Raw genomic sequence first — 20,220 nt, 5'->3', positions numbered from 1 at the left:
AGCCCTCCTCTCAAAGTTACAAAGCACACTTAATAATTCACGATGAAGTCCTTATCAAAGGGATAAAAACATTGATGAGGACACACTGTGCAAAATGAATCTGACTTGAATAATACAAATGAATTTATGCGATAACACCAGACCCTTAGTGCAAACTTTATCACACTGAACAAACAGAGACTAAGGAAGAAAAGATGAAAAAAACACTTATATAACAAGCAGAAGTTTAAATTTCAACTAAATATGGTCTGTCACACATTTGTGAAATTCAAATGGAGGTTTGCGTTAGGCTTAGATGTTCAGGGGTTTGGTCTGCAGTACGTGTAAGACAATAGGTACAGGACAGCCAGACACTTCCTCCCTCTCTCTCTCCGAGTGTGGCGTCTCTGTTTTCAGGATGAGATACATTAGTCACCACTGAACAGGAACTGAGTGTCAGAATGATTTGATATGTGGCAGCCTGGATTAACTTCAGCAGAGGGTATCTGTCGCTAGGTGGATTTGTTCCTGAATGTGTGTGGAAACTGCAGTTTAGTGAGTTTTTTTTAAACTTCCTTCCTGGAGACCTTCATTCTTAAAAAGTTTGGAGCACTAGAGCAATACAAGTTCAACTTACTGGCACACACTCAGACAATAAAGCCCCTGAAAAACACAATTTTGTAAATCGTATCAGACAAGTCTTGATAGGTTCATTGCAAACCTTGTCTCACCTCATTCTGAAACTCTGAGTTTCAAATGTGTTGGAAAAGCACAGAAAACAGTTCCAGAATCTCGAAATACAGAGTGAAATATCAACGAAAACCAAACTACTGAATCAAATATTGACCACTGGCTGAGATGAAAGTTTGCTCAACCTTGTGTGTGTGTGTGTTTATTGATTCAGCCGTAGCACTTCCTTCCCTCACTGTATGCTAGCAATGCAACATCAAAGAGTTTAGAAAAGTCAGTACAGAGGAGTTCAGCTTCCACAAGCATGCGCTCGATCTCACAAACACTCGGATCTACACACACACACACATATTATTTTTTAGGAGATTTCAAGGAAATTTAAACTTACCTATACAGGAATATCCGAGTCATTAAAGGTGAATTGCAATGGGGGAAAAAAACAAAGAAAAAAAATATTAGAAATTAGTTGTCTGCAATAAACACAAACTTTTTGCCACTTTCAATGATTAGCATACTTGTAAAAACGAAAAAAATAAATAAATACTGACATATCCCTCGAGATTAACTGATATAAAAATTATAATTAAACTTTATTTGGAGCACTACTTGTGCAAAATGCACATTTCTGAATGTATTAAGCCTAAAATGTGTATTAATGTCACTACTGATGAGGACTGCATGACATTTGAATAATAACGGTCTTTAAATGCAAGTTATTCAAAGTGCCAATTTCCACTTTAGCACAATCAGATATACTTCAGTATAACTTTAGTTGGACTTCAGCACTATTAAAGAGCACTAAGCACAAAATTAGTTGTTCCAGTTTAGCAGACTTTAAGTATAGCAGTTTATTATACTAATTGCAGGGTATTTCGATAAAGTACATAAATATGTAAATGCGTTCGTAGTATACTTTGCATAAAATAAATGTATTTAAAATACATTTTAGTATGTTTATTTTTCACTAGGGTACACACCCATAAAATGTATTTTTATACATTGTATATGTACAAAACATATAAAACAACACAGATAACAGATTAACGTTATCTATAAAATGTCTAATAAATAAACAAAAACCATTCATGGAAAGTGCCATTAACCAAAATATAACAGATCAATGAAAATTCACTTTGGTTAATAATAGAGTACACTGTAAATTGAATTTATATCCCCTTTCATTTTTCCTTTTCGTCTGCTTTCTTCTACTCACTCCCTTCACTCACCTCAGTGCATCTCCATTCCACACCTCCCTTCTCTTTTCTTTCCGTTTTCAAAATCTCCTATTCCTCCTATTTTGCTTCCAGGCAGTTCCATTAGAGACTGCAGGGCCCCGTTTCCCCCTCTCACCATCTCACCATCTTCCGTTTCTGTATTTAGCTCTCTCTTTCCCTGTCTCTGTCTTTCTCTCTCTCTCTCTCCTATTTCTCCGCTTCACTCCAGATCACTGAGTACTTGCAGGATGCCATGAAGACACTGCCATCGTGAGCTGACAGCCACATTAAAACAATGTTAATTAACAAATGCCACTGGAACAACATCAATAAAAATGGCCTTTCTAAATTTGCAGACACTGATAAACAAACATTTCAGAATTAATTACAGTTTCACCTATGAACATATGTCGCTTGTGCATGGCCAATTAAAGAATTGTTAGATGAAGAAAACGACGGCACTCGTAGGAACTGACAGACGCCTCATACTGACATTAGTCACTGTAAAAGCGCTGAATGATTTGACGGGGCTGAACTGCTAATACATTATGAAAAAAATTAATAAAAAAATACAATAGGAAACATTGTGCTCATGGTGCCAGAGTTTTCTAGACGGCTTACTGGTCCAAAGCAAAAGTGCCCAGTTTCTTGTTTCTATGGTGTTCGAGTCCCTCTGAAGTCGTGCTCTTTGACGGAGGTCAACTTGAACATGGTTTGATGGAGTGGGAAGTGCGTTACTGAGTCGGAGGTGAAACCGAGCACTCGAGAAGTTATTTCGAACTAAAACAGAAGGGCCAAATCAGAGCGCGGGCACTTTGAGGAAGCGAATGTGACACTTGGGCTCTTGGCTATTAGAGGAATGTGTTTGTGAGGTACGCACTCAGCAGGTGGCTCTGGATTAAGTAAGGTATGACAGAAGCGCATGAACAGAAGTATGCACTCAGCAGGTCTCTACGAAGGGCGTACATTAGCATGGGGACAGCAGTATGTACTCTGCAGATGGTTGTAGGACGCGAGGAAAGCGAATACCCAACAGATCTTTTTTAGAGGTATATGTCCACCACGGATTGATGCTAGTGTGCGTCTCCATCTGGTTGCCACCCCTGAGTTGTCTTTTTTAAATACCCCAATGGAGTTTAGAAACGGTCATCATATACACACCGAAAAAGCATTAAAGTGCATTTGCATGCTTGTGTGTGTGTGTGTGTGTGTGTGGTAAAATCGGGAACAAAGCCAGTAAACAGTTCCATTTAGCCTGCTGTGCTTTCCTTCATTGTCTATTCATAGATCTAATTAAGACTTTCTTGCTTCCTTTCTTTTATGTAAGTGCCGTGTTTTCAGGAGTGGAAATTAGGCCTTTGCTAAATTAATATCATAAGTGCTCAAGCAGCTATGATCAAGCGTCCTATTAGAGTAGGCTCAATTAGATGTGCGCGAATGTTTTTCTTACAGTCGATTCCCTTAAATGGGTTATTTTCCATCTCGCTTTTTCAGCCAGTTGACAAATAACACATCCCACCCGTTCCCTAATTCGCTATGTTAAATATGGCAATGTCCTCTCTCTCTGTCTCGCTGGTGTGTGATTAGTATATGGTGCAACTAACAAAGATATGAAAAAAATCACAACGGTTACAGTCCAAATAGGCTTTTAAAAAGGCTACACAAAGCTTCCAGTGTGAATGTCATCAATTAGGTTTAATGGAGGCATTAGAAACTAAAATCTCAAAACACTTTAAAATAATCTGTAGAAGAAAACAGGACAGTTTGAAACAATCCTAAGACCCTTTCATGCCTGAAAATGAATCTCACTATTAAAAATAACAGTAAAATTATCCAGTAAAAAAAAAAATTAGCTAACCTGAAAAATGGGAAATGAAAAAGGTAAGAGAAAGAAAAATAAAATGTTATTTATTGGTGGATATTGGATACATATTTGACATTTTTGCATGTTTATTTTCAACTATTGTATGTTTAGATTACCTCCGCTGTCATCTAAAGCTCAAATAAAGTGTATTATAATGTTCACTTTTTAACAATTTCTAAATGGAAGTAAATGTAACGTTTAAAATGACAGAATGACAAAAGTATTTTGAGAAAATAGTGTAACATGTTATTATTGGCTATTTATTAGTTATCGACCATAACATAAAAATGAGAGTTATTTCTTATATTTTTTGTTATAAGCCAGAACTTTTAATCAGTGCATCCCTAGTGATTTTGATTATATTTGAAAGCATTTATCCACTTGCTTGTGGTTTGGAAATGGCAATGAATTACTATGTTTCAGACACTAATATAATTTATATAATTGATTCGAGTCAAGTAATTGGTTATATAATAAATTAGAGTGAAAAAAAAAACAGATTAGCTAACCTGAAAAATGTGACGAGAGAGAAAAATAACAAAGGTGCATCTAATTTAAACAAACTCAGCACTCTGTTCTCTCATACGGAGTGTGTGACAGCACATCCAGGAGCTAAGGATAGGATGGAGGAGGAGAGAGGAGTTGAGCTTCTGACAGAATGAGGGTTTTTTTCCTGTGACTTCCTCTAAGGAGACTGCTGTGTGTGTGTGTGTGTGTGTGTGTGTGTGTGTGTGTAGGAAACACAGCACTGTCAGTCATTACAACTCTCAGCTTCACCACTCTCCCTCGAAGCAAGAATCTGTTTCCTGTCCCAGCAGGAAGTGACCATTGTCATCCTACAAACAGCCCTGACCAAGTAGGAGGGGGTCATGACCTAATGAAATGCCCCATTAGCACACATGTATGGAAGGAATAGTTCACCTAAAAATAAAAATTCTGTCATCATTTAGGGAATAGCCACACACATCACATTTGTGCATTGAAAAACGTGAGATGCAGACACCACAATTTTAGAGCTGTCATTCGTCACACTGACACAAGTGTTCTAGTACATGTTAACACTGGGAAAAAAAACTATGGAAAAGTAACACTGCAAAAACACATTCTGTGTGAACGGCCCCTTATTCACCATGCCATTCCAAACTATTTTTTATTTATTTTTTCTTAAATGAAATACAAAAGGAGATAAAAAAAAAAAAATGTGAAGAATGACCAAAATTTAGTTATTCACTAAAAAAATGTGTCCTCCACAGCCCTCGAATCACACTGTGCTTCTGAATACTGAAAATGGACATATCTCAATCAGTTATGAAACATACAAGGACCAAATGAAGGACATGTTTGAATATGCCTCAGCATGAATTACATTTTTCAGCAAATGATGGCTTAAATTTGAGTTTTTCAATGGCTTCGGAAGAAATTGACAGCCCCTGAACATTCTTTAAAGAAAGCAAGTCAGACGAGTTTGGAACGAAATGAGGGTGAGTAATTTTTTATTTTTTTTAAGCCTGGAAAATAGAGGGAGCAGTATGCCTGTGGCCTCGAACGCTCATATTTGTGCACCAGCTCCCCTCTATGCTCCAGTGGAGAAAGGGTGTCTGTTCAGCATGACTGCTTCAGACTGCCCAATCACCTCACTCGGTGTCTCAGGGTCCTCTGGGGTCCTTGCCGGGGCCCCAGCTTTGTGTCAAAGATAAATTGAGTCTGATTGACCACTGAAGGGAGGTTTTTACAAAGTCTGATTTGCTATTCATCAAGGCCTGCAACAATCGTTCTCTCTCCCACAGTCGTTTCTGGTTTCTTTCTCCTCTACAGACTGTCTGCTTCTCTTTTCAATTATCTGGCTATCTCCATTTGCTTTTCTAGTCCTTCATCTTTTTTCGCTTCCTTCAGAATGTTTCTTAGCCTTGTCTGAGGTGCTTCTGTCCCATTTCTTTCTTAGTTGCTTCCTTTTAATGTTCGTCTCAAGTGCCTCTCCACTACCAGCATCACAAGCACCTAAAAACAAACAAACTAATTAACTGTCCCCCAATCCCACACTGCAGTGAATAAGCACTGATGACGGAGAGTTTCCTCTGTTTGCCAAAGACGGGCATAAATCTCAGCTAGTCAGAAATGCCGATACTGCAAACTCTCTAATGACGGTCGTTTGGAAAAGATTACAGGGCACCTGCCTGAAACCCCCGCAAAAAAGCCACTGAGGGAGCCTCGCCGTAAAGCCTAATCATTACTTACACTGCCAGCTGTGCGTTCCGTTAGATCATTTAATACACCAGAAAGTAAATAAATGAGAACTCGTATAAATAAATAACAAACATTCGTTCTGCGCTGCTGGACGCCATGTTGAGTGTCACAGTCTTAACCTGGATATTTCCATCAAGCTTTTGGGACACCACCACTGCGGTCACAGAGCTGCCAGATTAAAGGAACAGTTTACACAAAACAGAGTTTACTCACTCTCATTTCCTGGACACTCTTTTCAATATTATGAAAGTGAATGAGAAAAGGGTCTGTCAGTCTTCAATACAGATACAAACCAACATATGAATCATGAAAAATATGACTGTGCATTATTTTTCAAGCCAATTTTTTTTTTTTGATAGCACTGTGCTATTTTGACATTTGTCGGGATCCATAATATATCAATATTATATAGGCTACTGTAGGTTTTTGGCTAATATAAAATATTAGGTTACACTTTATTTGAAGGTGTCCATATTACGTACTGAGTAATATTATTTAACTATGTGTGCTTACTATATGGTTAGGGTTAGGATTAGGATAACTTGCATGTAATTATGCAAACTTTATTGTTATTATAATAGTAAGTACTACAAATTCTTTTTTTATTATTATCTATTGGTAGATATTGGATACATTTAGACTGATATTTGACTTTTTTCCATGTTCATTTTCACCTATTTAGATCAAGATTTAGATTACCTCTGCTGTTATCTCATGCTCAATTAAAGTTAATCTTTAAATATCAACTTTTCATATTGTGTATTACAATATTCACTTTTTAACAATTACTAAATGGAATTAAATGTAACATTTAAAATGACAGAATTTAGTTTTTTGAGAGAAGTGTGTAACATTTTAATATTGGCCATTTATTTGTTATCGGCCATAACATGAAATGCAAGTTATCACTTATATTTTTTGTTATAAGCCAGAACTTTTAATCAATGCATCCCTAGTGATTTTGTTGCAAGCAAATTCTCCAAATATTCACTTTGTGTCCCTCGATATAAATAAACTCTGGGATGAGGATGAGTAAATAACGGCAGAATTTATTTTTGCGCAAACGGTTCCTCCGAGAATGACAGAAACTAGTGACTAAACTGCTATAACGACAGTGCAACGCCTCACAGCGAGATGAAACAGAGCCAAATAGAGACGTTAATGAGCACACACTGTAAACTGATGCTGATTTTCTCATACAGCAGCTGAAGATGCAGTCAAAACAGTTCTGATTTATGGATGGCTCCCAGTACTGCCGTAATGGAGCACTTTCTGTCTTTTCACGTTAGGCATGATAGTATATCAGCAGGGTCTGTTATGACCTAGTTGTCAGTTACGTAACCGGCCCAGCTGATATATTATTGCTATGAGTTTCATCTTTCATATGTTTCAGATCTAGGAGTTATCTTTGAATCCCACAAATGGAACACAGAGTCACACTGTTTTAACAACACGAGCAACCTTACTACTTCAGACATTACTCATCCACTATTTTAAATCTCTTCTGTCGGCACATTTACATACTCAAAAACAGCCATCAAGCCACCAGAATCCAGGTACTGTGAAAAAAAATCCTTTGATCTCCAGACAGACGTGCTGGAAGTAACAGGCGGATGGGATGGGATGGGATGGGGTAGCTGCTGTCAGTGCTCGAGACAGGATTGTGCTGGTCAGCCTGATCCCTCATGGTCTGTTTGCCCCAGAGAGCGAAGCAGTCACGGCTGAGAAGAGCGAGCCACAGCACAACAGTGGATTATTAGACACAGAGCAGAAAGAGCTGAAGGGGTTCAGGGTCCAAAAGGCCTCAGTCCACAGAGGACAGAAATAGACACCAAACTACTGCAGTGATGCTTGGATCTGAGTGAGAGACTGAAATCATAATGATGAAGATCAGAATGAAGATATTTTAAATGATGAAAATGATAAGAAAGTGGAAGTGCTGTAAACTATCAGAATATTTCTTCATGACAATGATGAGAATAATTTTTTAATGATACAATACAAAGATGATCATAGAAAACTTTTACATTTTCCAGTAACACCGAGAATAATTATGAAAAATGAGAAATATGATTATAACGAAGACATTTTATTGATGAGGATAATGGAGATCAGGATGATGGTGATGATGATGATGATTGTGATCATTATCAGAATGAATGAAAATATTTCAGTGATGATGATGATGATGATGATGAAGATCAGAATGAAGACATTTAAAAAATGATGATAATGAATGAGGATGATGATGTTTCAATGATGAAGATGATCAGAAAGAAGATTTCAATGATGATGAAGAATATATTTTTAACAATAGTGTTGAAGACGACGACGATGATGATGATACTTTAACAATGGCAATTGTGATGATGATGGTGGTGATGAAGATATCTCAACAATGACGACAGTTAAAGACATTTCAACAATGAGGAGGATTAAGGTGATTCTGATGATAATAATGATGAATAGGACAGAAATCATAATGGACATTTCAGACTGAAAGTGATAATGTTCAGCACCAAGATCCTTCAGCAGTGATGATGATGATGATGATGATGATGACAACAAGTTTTTCTACAAAACGATACTGAGAAAAATCGCACCCACACCCTCAGAGTTAAACAAGTTTGAGTTTGTGGACTTGAGTGTGGGTTCTCAACAGTCGTAGGAGTAATTGAAGTAGCAGTAAGTTTAGCACAAGCGTGAGCTCTAGACGACATCCAGCAGTGTGTGGGAGTGAGGAAAGAGTGCTGTGTCACAAACTTTCAAACACTATCAGAGGTCGCCATTAATTGAGGCGGCAGGCTATTAGTTACAGTGGCACTGTAAGTAGTGAAATTACTTTTGAACTTCTGAAGTATACATTGACTGCGCTAATCACTGGAGAGTCATTGGTAATTTCCACAGAAATTGCAGCTGATAACCGTGAAATACTTGGTAGGGAAGCTGTGTATCAAAATATTCAGTATTTCAGAGCTTGATGGGAAATTGGACTGCATTCTGGGATACGGGTTACTCACAAATTCAATTTTCTGGTCATTAAAAAGCAATTCCAAAAAAAAAAAAAAAAAGAAATGAAAAAAAAGAAAAAAGGGCAACAGTCATCAAAAACTCCGGGATAATTGTTATTCACTGAAGCTTTAAAAATGCGATTGAATGTTTAACTGACAAGTCGTTGCCATGGTGCCATTCATGTTGAGAAAGAACCGATCCTCACTCTCACAGTGCCAGAGGAATGGCGTGGGGATTGATTCATTGCCATTTAGATCGACATTATTTACACTGGTGAATTCTGCCAATGGCTGGAGTTCACCTCCAAAACAGATCGGCTCTATAGAACATTTAGCGCTGGATTGTGACAGCCACAGGATTGTGTTGTCTGCAGTAGTTGTTTTTCCTGCATTTTTATGGGTAAAGAAGCCTCTGCCGTGATTGACAGGAAGGTTTGTGGTTTAGAGGTTCTGATTGATGTGCAACACTTGAGTTTTCAAACACCTCATGGGCCAAACTTTGACATGCAGTCAATACAGGCAAAAAATAACACCTGAAAAAATATAAAGCTTGTTAAAGGAATGTTCTGGTTTAAATACAAGTTATAAAGAGAGTTGAGTCAAAAATAAAACAAATCTGTCATCTGTCATTCCAAACCTGCATGACTTTCTTCTGTGGAAAACAAGAGGACATACTTTGAAGAATGTGTATTTTTTGTCCATATAAATCTGCACGCCATTAACTTTCATTATGTGCATTTCTGATTAGAATAATCCACCCAGATTAATTACACTGGTAACATAACCAGATAAATTCATCCATCTAGAACATTAGTTTTACTGTTAAAAGGTTGATTCACACAACTCTATAACACCTTATTGTCATTTCTTTGATAGAGACAGTTACAAAAGAGGCAAGAAACTATTACAAATGTTGATGCATTACTGTACATGAGGGATGAGATGCGATCAATGAAAATTACCTTGTTTTGAACCCTAAACGTTCATTGCAGGATCAAACCACAGAAGTTAAGGTCAACTTATTCGAAAGGTTATGATACATACCTTATCAAGTTGAAAGTAAAAAGGCTGCGCTAGAAAAGAGCTGACTGACTTCAATGGGAGTCTTATATCTCAGTCTGACTTGACACATCTTGAGAAGTCAAAATAAAAGAAGGCTTTAATTATGATTTTAAAGCAATATCATAATGACATTATACTCTTCACAGGCTAGTTTCACATCTTAGAGCAAATTAATTCCTCGTTCTCTTTTTTCTCTCTATGTTTCTAAATTTATTACAAAGGTTAAAGACTGATTGCAAAAGTCAACCAATTTAATGGCTTAATTAGCTATGTACACTGTGCTAAATTCATTTTAAGATTTGAAGTGCTAAGCTGGTTTTCATGTTTCACTTTATGCGCTCTGCAAATCAAGAGTAGGTCAAGTATTTAAACATCCTACAGCTTATGCTCCTACGAAATAGAAATGGGAATTAATGTCTTGTTATATTTATATGTGAACGCTAAGTTCATCACATTTGCTCCGTTGTACTCTCTAAAGTGAGCAGGATTAAATTTTATTCGTGTTCTACGCTGTACTTACTGCACAGTACTTCCATAACATTTTTCTTTCACTCCTCATTAGTATCTCAGTCAAAGCAGCAGAAAACCATCAAGATACATTTACGAATCGGGCTATACTGCTGATTCGAGAAGCAATGCATGATGGGACATTAATATTCAAGCCAGAGTCAGGTCTAAGCCAATGTTCAGGGTCACTGATCTGTGACATCATAATCCAACAAAATCTTCTTCCAACGAAACGCAACGATGTACACAGCAGGTTGTTTAAAGCCAATCAGAGTTATTGAATATTCTGAGAGCCCTCGGTGGTATCCAGTCGCCTTTGATGAAATTAGTTCGGTAAAACACATACATTGCAAGGTCACGCATTTGCGATCTTAGAATATTAACCAAGGTCTCCAGCGGAGGGAAAGCTTACATAAAGTTAATTAAACTTTCATAGCAATCATTTATATTTCACAGAGCTGGTTGTAAGATCTGCTGCCGCAATTACCGAGGGTGGTTGATACTGCTGAATGAGAAGAGGGTTGAGTGTTTGTTTAAAAGTTTTATTCTAAACACACCAGCCTGACAGCTGGCTGCTGTGCTGGGTTTTCCGTGTACATCCGCTTCCCTGTGTCTGGGTCAATGACATATAAGTTTATAAAGAAAAAAAAAAAAAAGATGTGCCAAGATCTTATACAATTCACTGATCATTTCAAGAACATTTGCAAATCAAATTAGACTTTAAAAAGCTGGTTTAAAAGTGTGCTGTTAAAATATTTTATGTAAGGCTTAAATATGTTTGTGCACACATTGGAATTTAGTTAAAAGTTTTTTTTTTTTTTATTAAAATATATTATTCAGGGTATTTCTTTTAATAAATGGGGGAAATAATTCATAAATCTCAAGGTTTCAAATTCTGAGTGTCTCCGTGTGAATGAATGGTGCAGAAGCATTTTTCTTTTTTTGAGAAAAACTATCGTCATGTCATCATATACAAACAGAAACTTAAAGGTCTTCTCAGCAACCCGTCAGAATAAAAGTTCAGTTGAACTTAAAGAAACTGTGAAAGAAATATATTACTTAATGTAATGTACTACTACAGCTGCTAATAAAATTATTATTAAAACATTATTTATAAAGGAATATTTACCAGAAAAATGATTTACCAGAATTTATTTAGCAGAAAAATTTAAATACACAACACAGCATTTCGGAATAAATAAATAATATATATTTTTTTAAAACTAGAGATGCTTTTGATTATTACAATTAATGAAATAATTTAAATGGAATCCAGAAAATGAATGAAAAACAGAATTTGAGAAAAGAAAAAATATATATTTAATAGAGCCTTAAAAATGTCATTTTTGTTCAACTTTTAATGAACTGGTGTTAAATATTGTAAGTTTCATGATTTCAATTAATTATTAGATTAATTATGAATTAATTAAAACAGAGTCTAGAAAAATGAGATTCCCATATTTCTCCTGGACCCTTAAAACTTCAGCACTATGAGGTCTAATCAGTGTTTATTGGGCACACGGCACAGATAGTAAGTTTTATTCACGGACCTCATTATACAGTGAGCCGTTTTTCCCGCCTGCTGCATCACCATTACTGTAATTAATGGTGTAGCAGATTCCTCTGTCACCCATCTCCCCTGCTCTAGTCTAAGCCTGGCGTCTCTTAAGAGCCCATGCTGCTGATTCATCTGCTCCACCATCAGCCGGGTTGGAGGGTGGTGGCAGGAGGAGGGAAAAAAAAAAATCAGCTCAGACCTGCAGCTAATTTCAATAGGGTTGATATATTTCTACAACTCGCAGCCTGGCACTTTAATAAGGGATGGCTATAATCAAAAGACAGGAGGGGGAAAAAAAGCAGTAGGAAATTTTCCCCTCACCCTTCCTCTTTTCTGAATTGTTCCCTGTCACCGCAACAGTGGAATGGCTACCAGCCATCATTTTGAGGACAATTACGAAGAATGTATGGCAAACGCCGCCCGCTACAGCAACACTCTGGTGACAAAAAGGCTGTTTACCGACACGAGTGCCATTTTCTGCTGGGTAAACATGATTTTACCGGGTCGGCCAGACTGGACAAGCATGCAATAGGAGCTTGATGTAGTGCTCGGCTTCCTGGGAAAAGGTGATGAAGTCTGGCCCCATTCCTCAAGCGCTAATATCCTCTTCTTTGCTTTTTGAAAAACAAACGATGGTGAGGGTCACAGTCGGTACAGGCCATTTTGCCACTCAATCTCAATGTTTTTATTTTACTATGTCCCTTATGTCTTCCATCGCGCCCTCTTTTTTCTATCTTTTATGGTTTATTGACACTACTCCTGCCCTGAAACAATAAACACGTCAGCTGAGGGGGAAATCGATGGAGGGGCCCAACACAGAAAAAGAACTATATAACCAGGAAGGATCGAATGAAGGGCGGTTCTGTGACACACGCACACACACCTCTTAAACATGGATGACTGGTTTTAAGGGTTGGGAAATCTGTGCGAGTCGTCAAAGTCATGGTTTATTTATTTCTCCCTCTCTCCTCTTTTCCTCCCTCACCTTTATTTAGTTTTCGGTCCTCTAACTCACCTCTTTTAGTATTGACAAATTCCTCCAGAATGGCCTTTTGTGACAATCACATGCGTTCAGAACCTTAAAGATATTTCCAACTGATCATGCAGCCTATTGAATCTGACATTCCGCATGGCAGCCACTATGGGGCTCGTGTGAAGTTGCCAGGCTTTGTCAAGATTGGCCGACAGCATTGACAAATTCTGTTTATCTGCGGTCATGCGATTACAAGGTCACCTGTCCGAATTAATTCCAATCACAGCTCTGAGCCAAACAAATGTAAAACCTGTGATGGCAGGATAACAGTTACAGTTGCACACACTTTTGTAGCATTGACTGAAGGGATATAGAACGGAAAGTTCCTCCCTCAAACCACCCGCCCGCCCTCGCAAACATTTCTCAACCACTAAAATGTTTCACACGGAAATCCTTGACTAAAACAGGCATTGTGGGTAGGGGGCCAGTGGTGTTATTATAACCGTAAACAAACGGGTATCGATCTCATCTAGAGGATAGGCAGAAGTCAGCAACTTTATCAACACCACAGAGAACAGAAGAGAGAGAGGGAGTATCAGTGCACGAGAAAAATTAAATTGCATTTTGATGATGGATGCACCTGCCTTTGAATAACAAACACCAACAACAGCAGGCCAGGGAGAGAGCAGAAAACAACAAAAGCTGGAACTGCTGGAAAGAAAATGGAGTGATGGTAATGCTATAAACACAGGCACAGATTCCTTTAGATATGTAATGTAAACATTAAAGCAAAACATATGTAATCGTCATAAGTAACATTACTTTTACTAAATACATTTATTTGGATATGAACATGTATATTTTTTTATACATAATACTATCCAAAAGTTTGGGTTAAAAGTCTCAAGGCTGCAATTATTTGATAAAAATACAGTAAAACAGTAATAGTGATATACAGTATTATTATAATTTAAAACTAGCGTTTTTAATTTTAAAATGTAATTTATTCCTGTGCTGGCAAAGCTAAATATTCAGCAGCCATTATGCCTTCAGTGTTGCATTATCCTTCAGACATAATTCAATATTTGCAGCTCAAGAAATATTTCATATTATTTATTATAAAAGTTGAAAAAATGCATTGCTGCTTAATATTTTTGTGGAAACGGTGATACTTTTTTTTTTCTTTGATGAATAGAGTTCAAAAGAGCAGCATTTATTTGAAATAGAAATATTTTGTTACATTGTAGATGTCTTAACTGTCACTTTTGATTAATTTAATGTGTCCTTGCTGAATAAAACTGGATAAATACAAAAAAAAAAAAAAAAAGAAAAATTACTGAACCAAAACTTTTATGGCTTATATATTCACTATTATTATTAAATGTTATTGTAAGTTATTTTCTGTCAACAAGGTCACACATTGTTTAGTTTATCTACCACAACCATGAAAACCGAACCAATCATTTTATACAAAATAGTAATAATCCAAAGGTGTAAGGCCTGAATCCTGTTAGTGAGAAATACTACCTCGTGAGATGACACGATACTTATACAACCTTTCCACTTCGTTTTATTTATCCATCCTGTGACTTCAGGTCCCTACGTGAGGTTCAGGCTTCTTATTAAAAACCTCATGCTCTGGTCTGATTGAGACAGCTCCTAGTAGGAAGGGGCCTGACTGACGGTGCCCTAACGCAGGGCTCTAATGAGCTCCTAGAGAGCTGATTCATAATGGAATATCTGGGAGGCCAATAGTCCATCACTAATAATCATATGCTAATGACCAGTTCGCAATCAGGGAGCCCAACAGAGAAGAGCAGCTCGTTTCTATCCTTCAAAGCTCTCTCTCCTTTTCTTTTCTTAATCTCACAGGGCGAGAAGGGAGAGGGAAAAAAGGCCAAGGGGTGGGAGAAAACGAATACAGAGATGGAGAAAGAGACCTTCTACGAATCCTAACATTTCCATTTAATAAAAACAGGGTCTCAAAATATGGTGGAGAACAAATAAGTGATGAAGGCAGGCAGTTAGCTTGTGCTGCGTGCAGGGGGTTTGGAAAGAATGCTAGTCAATGCTGCTTTAATGTAGCTGCCATCAGAGGGATCATTCATCATAATGTTCTCACTTCATTTGCACAGGCCTCTGAGTACAGCAAGAGTGAATTAGCACCAGCTCTGGGCCCCCCTGCTCTCTGGGACCGAGGGACAGTCAAATTGGATCTAAATTGATCTAATCCTAAACCAGAAAGGCAAAATTAATGACTTTGCATGGAGAGAGCCCCATTCTCTGCGTATCATATAAAGCGTCTTTCTTTGGAAGAATATCAGGACTATTTTCCACTAACTGAGGATATGTTAGAGGGAACGAGATGAAACTACAGATGAGCGGATTGATCTTGAAATCTCGATAAGTATAGAGAATATCAATAAATACACCAAAAATTTATAGTGTTTGATGTAACTTTAAACAACAGAAGTGGTTAAATAATTGATCAAGTTTTCTATAATTGCCAATTGTTGAACAGAGATAAATAAAAAAAAGAGTTTTATCAATTGCAGTTTAAACCTATTTAAAAGTTAACCTTTTAAATATTTAATAATAATGATAATAATAATAGTAATAGTTGTCATATTATTAGTATGCATAAAATGCAATTCACACTTGTTTGAAGGTAAGATTATAAAAACCATTACGCAAGATGCCAATAAACAGTAAAAAAAGGTTACAAGAGCCAAAAAAAGTGTAAAAGTAAAAAACAAAACACATGCAATAAATTAGAAGACTTAAAAGGCATAGTTCACCCAAAATGTTCAATTCTATCATTAATTACTCGCCCTCATGTCGTTCCAAACCCGTAAGACCCTTGTTTATCTTTGTAACACAAATTAAGATATTTCTGATGAAATCAGAGCTTTCTGACCCTCCATAGACAGGAACGCAACTACAACATTCAAGGCCCAGAAAGGTAAGGACTAGGGCTGCACGATATATTGCATGCGATTATCATGCGCATCTCATTAGTAAAGCTGGTTCTGTGATTATGTGAAAACAGGTGATGGAGATGTATTAATAATCACAGAACCGGCTTTACTGACGAGATGCGCATGACAATCGCATGCAATATATCGTGCAGACCTAGTAAGGACATCGTTCAAATAGTCCATGTGACATCAGTGGTTAAACCTTATATTTTATGAAGCTATGAGAATACTTTTTGTGCGCAAAGAAAGCAAAAATAATAACTTTATTCAACAATTTCTTCTTTTCAGTGTCAGTCTTCATTGCACGTTCACGACCATTGAACCACTGAATCAAGTCACATGGAATATTTTAATGATGTCCTTACTTCGTTTTTGGGCCTTGAAAGTGGTAGTTGCGTTGCTGTCTATGGAGGGTCAGAAAGCTCTCGGATTTCATCAAAAGTATCTTAATTTGTGTTCCCAAGATGAACAAAGGTCTTACAGGTTTGGAACGACATGAGGGTGAGTAATGACAGAATTTTCATTTTTGGGTGAACTACCCCTTTAAAATACACTACTCAAAAGCTAACTTATGATGAATTTTAGCCTGCTTTTAAAAATATGAATGTTTATAACTTTCATGCTTGGAAGTTTCCAGATTTTGGAGGCATCATGACTAAACTCCTACATTTGAAGCATACTGCATCTTAATAAACAGTCAGCAATTTGCCCAATACTCACCATTTCCCCAGACATTCAATAGCAGTACCAGTGTAGATATTGCTACACACAATACTGAGCCTTGTTATAATACTAAAAAATTAAAAACAGGCTGGTAGGATATTCTTGAACAAAGGAGTAGCATGCTCTCTTAGCGCAGTCGAGTGGAATAGAACTGCAGCGATCTCTTTTTGAGATCATAAAAAGGGGAAATTAGGACAGATTCAGGGAAATTGTGGACACATTTAAAGCCCATCCGAATGGGGTCCGAGGCGGGTCATTGAGCTAAAGGAAAAGAGCCACACTAATAAACACGCTGACCTCTGAGGAACCGAGCCAACCACACACACCAACAGAAACACACTTATGCACAGAGACACAATATGCGCAGTCAAGCGTGACTGAGCAGCATTCAGGCAGGTAATGACCGCAAATAAGAGATCAACTTACAGTCTGTCATGCGGCAAGTCCAGACGTTAACACACACACATAAATACCAAAGCATCCGTAAATGTTCTGTGAAGGCAGGCATTGAAATGCATCCCTTCAGACGCTCAATAAGCAAAATACATTTGGCAATGACGCTGCTCTCATCAGGACAACATATTTTGTTTCCTTGCAAACACCTCCACGCTGACATCTCACGCCCCATCACACACACAAGCCCGTGGTCTCCATTAATGCAATTTCACCTCTGTCGCTCAGTATACACACGTGGGCCTCTTTAATGCCGACTCCGAAATGAACACAAACAAGCATACACAATTTAGCAGCTCGTTACTTTACGAGCTTATTAGGCATGGCCCATCACCCTCAGGAGTGTTAACGAGGTGGTATTTGGCAGACTCGTTAGGCCAGGAACCTATCAGAGCCTGGGGAGATATCAGAAGATGATGTTCTGAATATTGCCCACAAGAGTGACACACAATGTTAGCGGCACCAGAGGGAACAGCAATACAGGATGTGATTTTAAAAGACAGTGTCATCTGGACATGTATGTAGAACTCACTCAAGATGACAGAAGATCGAAAGAAGAAGCGCAATATTAATAGTACATTTCTGTACTTACCATAATAACATCCCATTGGTCCAAAATGTTTCTCCATGCGGCTGTGCATTAATGCTGAATTAATATAATGGCTGGCAGCTATTTTGTTGCTTCACATAGACTTTTCACTTTAGAGTTGGTTGAAGTTTTTTTTATTATTATTTTTTTATTTGCACAAAATTCAGATCAGTTTCAGATTAAAATAATAATAATAATAATAGGCAGCCCAATTGCTGCTGCTGACTGCCTGTTAAAGACCCTTGTTAACAGGGTGCATAATTCAAACTTTTCCACCTCACATAATGTAACATCTAATGAAAATATACATCATGAACAGGAAACACAATAAATAAATAATACAGTATTATTAAATACAGTATTTCAATATGTAAATACATACTCAGAAGAAATATCTAAAATTAATCAGGTAAGAAATATAATAATAATAATAATAATAATTAATAAATACAACATTAAATACAGTATTTCAATATGCAAATAATACATACTAAAAAGAAAGAAAGAAAGAAATAACTATAATTAATCAGGCAAGAAATAACAACAACCAATAACAGAGATAAATGGGCTTTTATGGTATTTTAAAATTATAATAATATTTAAACAATTATATTTATACACAATGCACATATATATTATAATAATAATAATATACATAAAATGCAGTTCAAAGTTATTCAAAGGTCAGATTACAAAAACTATATTAAAAAGAAAAAAAAAAGACCTGCAAAAAGCTAAAAGAGCCAAAAATACCAGCAAAAAGTAACAAAAAAAAAATACAATTTATTAAAAGAAAATATTTTACTCAAAATCTATAAATTTATATTGAGTAATCCTGCTTGAGTCACAAAACCTGTTTGCATGAAAACCCCCAGCTTAACTCAAGAGCTGAGGTTCAATGGTTAACCAGACTCAGCAGAGCTAGTGAACACCCCAGAGAACCTCTCAACTCTAAAATGAGACCGTAACCTGGATAGCTCTGTTGACATGAGGTTAAACAAACATTACACCCGGAGACATGAAATGGTTGGGGGTGCTGCAGACCTAGAAGTTCATCATCTATCAGAAGACAGCAACAGCTTCATAAATCAGAGGGTGGAAAAGAAAGAGATGTGGTGGCAGAAACTTGAAAAATAGTTCAAAAACTAATCACTGACAGAAGTGGCGTTTCTGCACCACTGTTAGCAGCATGTTGCAGAGGTGTGAACATTTCCTGTGAATACATGTGTTCCGGCATATGCTCAGAAAGAGAGTCTAGCCTGCAGACAGGCCTGGAATCCCAGTGAAGCGCACAGTCACGACCACGACACACACGCACAGCCATGCCTAAAGGCTGCGAGACACCTGACATGTTTCATCTAGCGCCCTGTCACCTTCCTCTTGTACCAACTTACAACTGGAGAATAAAAAAATCACATCGGGTGAGAAGGAGAAAACAGCAGGATTTTTGTGGTCTGTGTGCTCGAGAGAGACCAGAATCTGCAGGCATGTTATTGGCAGGGTGCAAATTATGCAGAAATTGGCTGATGAAAATTGTGTCATGTCGTTCCAAACCTGTATGACTTTGTTTCTTGAAAAACAAAACTAGAAGTTTTGAGTAACAAGCAGGTCATTTGTTTTTTTTCATGGGCTCCCCGTCTCTCTGGAACTGTGGGACAGCCAAATTGGATCTAAATTGAAAAGGTAAAATGAATGATTGTATGCATGGAGAGAGACCCGTTATCTGTGTATAATAAATGAATGGAAACTGGATGCAAAAACACCATAAAATTATCTTAAAAGAACTGTAAAAGTCACTCCAAGAGGTTTAAGCATTATATTTCAAATCGATGAACAAATTATTCAGATTGTTTTTGTGAACTGATCAACCAATTACTGTCCGCTACTTCTTGGGGGCAGAACCTCATGGAAGATTTTCAGTGAATAACGACATAAAATTCAGTTTCTTGCTACCACCATTGTTATTTTAGTACAGAGACACTGCTATAGTTTTTATTAATTATATATTATATTAATTTTTATACATTTTAGTTATTTTTTTTTTATTTCAGGTTTAGTTTATTTTAATTCATGAAGTTAAATGACATTAAAATAAGAAACGTTAATCAGTTAACATTTATTTTAAGTAATGATTTTTTTTTTTATGGTTTTCATTTTAGTTTCAGTTTTAGTTAATAGTCCTGTCTCAAGTAAGAGAGAAAGAGAGAAAGTCAAACAGGTTTGGGAAGGCTTAAAGGGGTGGTTGACTGTTTTTTTTTTCTAGGCTTGATTGTGTTTTAGGGGGTGCAGTCTAACATGTGTTCATGCTTCGTTTTTAAAAAAAAAAAATTATTTTTCACATAATTTACCTTTATTCCACACTGCTCTGTCCCTTC

The 20,220-nt window shown here is 37.0% G+C and overlaps 1 protein-coding gene across 7 annotated transcripts in view; it reads right to left on the bottom strand.

The window, feature by feature from the left end:
• Positions 1–20,220, bottom strand: part of unc5da (unc-5 netrin receptor Da) — a 201,987-nt gene that overhangs the window by 113,592 nt on the left and 68,175 nt on the right. For 2 of the 7 annotated variants that reach the window (XR_009268072.1, XM_058759004.1), the window contains exon 1: positions 17,230–17,472. The exons of 2 other annotated variants lie outside the window; for them this stretch is intronic. Coding sequence is in view for 3 of the 5 variants with exons in the window: in XM_058759004.1 (XP_058614987.1) it covers positions 17,230–17,431 (202 nt within the window). In the remaining 2 variants the exon portion in view is untranslated. Of the gene's footprint in view, positions 1–1,895; positions 2,022–17,229; positions 17,474–20,220 lie in introns of those variants that run through there. 3 more of the 7 variants (XM_058759009.1, XM_058759007.1, XM_058759008.1) reach the window with 2 other exon arrangements.

The sequence above is a fragment of the Onychostoma macrolepis genome, chromosome 21 (genome assembly GCF_012432095.1).
Source record: "Onychostoma macrolepis isolate SWU-2019 chromosome 21, ASM1243209v1, whole genome shotgun sequence".
Classification (NCBI taxonomy): domain Eukaryota; kingdom Metazoa; phylum Chordata; class Actinopteri; order Cypriniformes; family Cyprinidae; genus Onychostoma; species Onychostoma macrolepis.
Note: the sequence above shows the minus strand (reverse complement) of the source record. Positions and strands in the feature narration are given on the sequence as shown.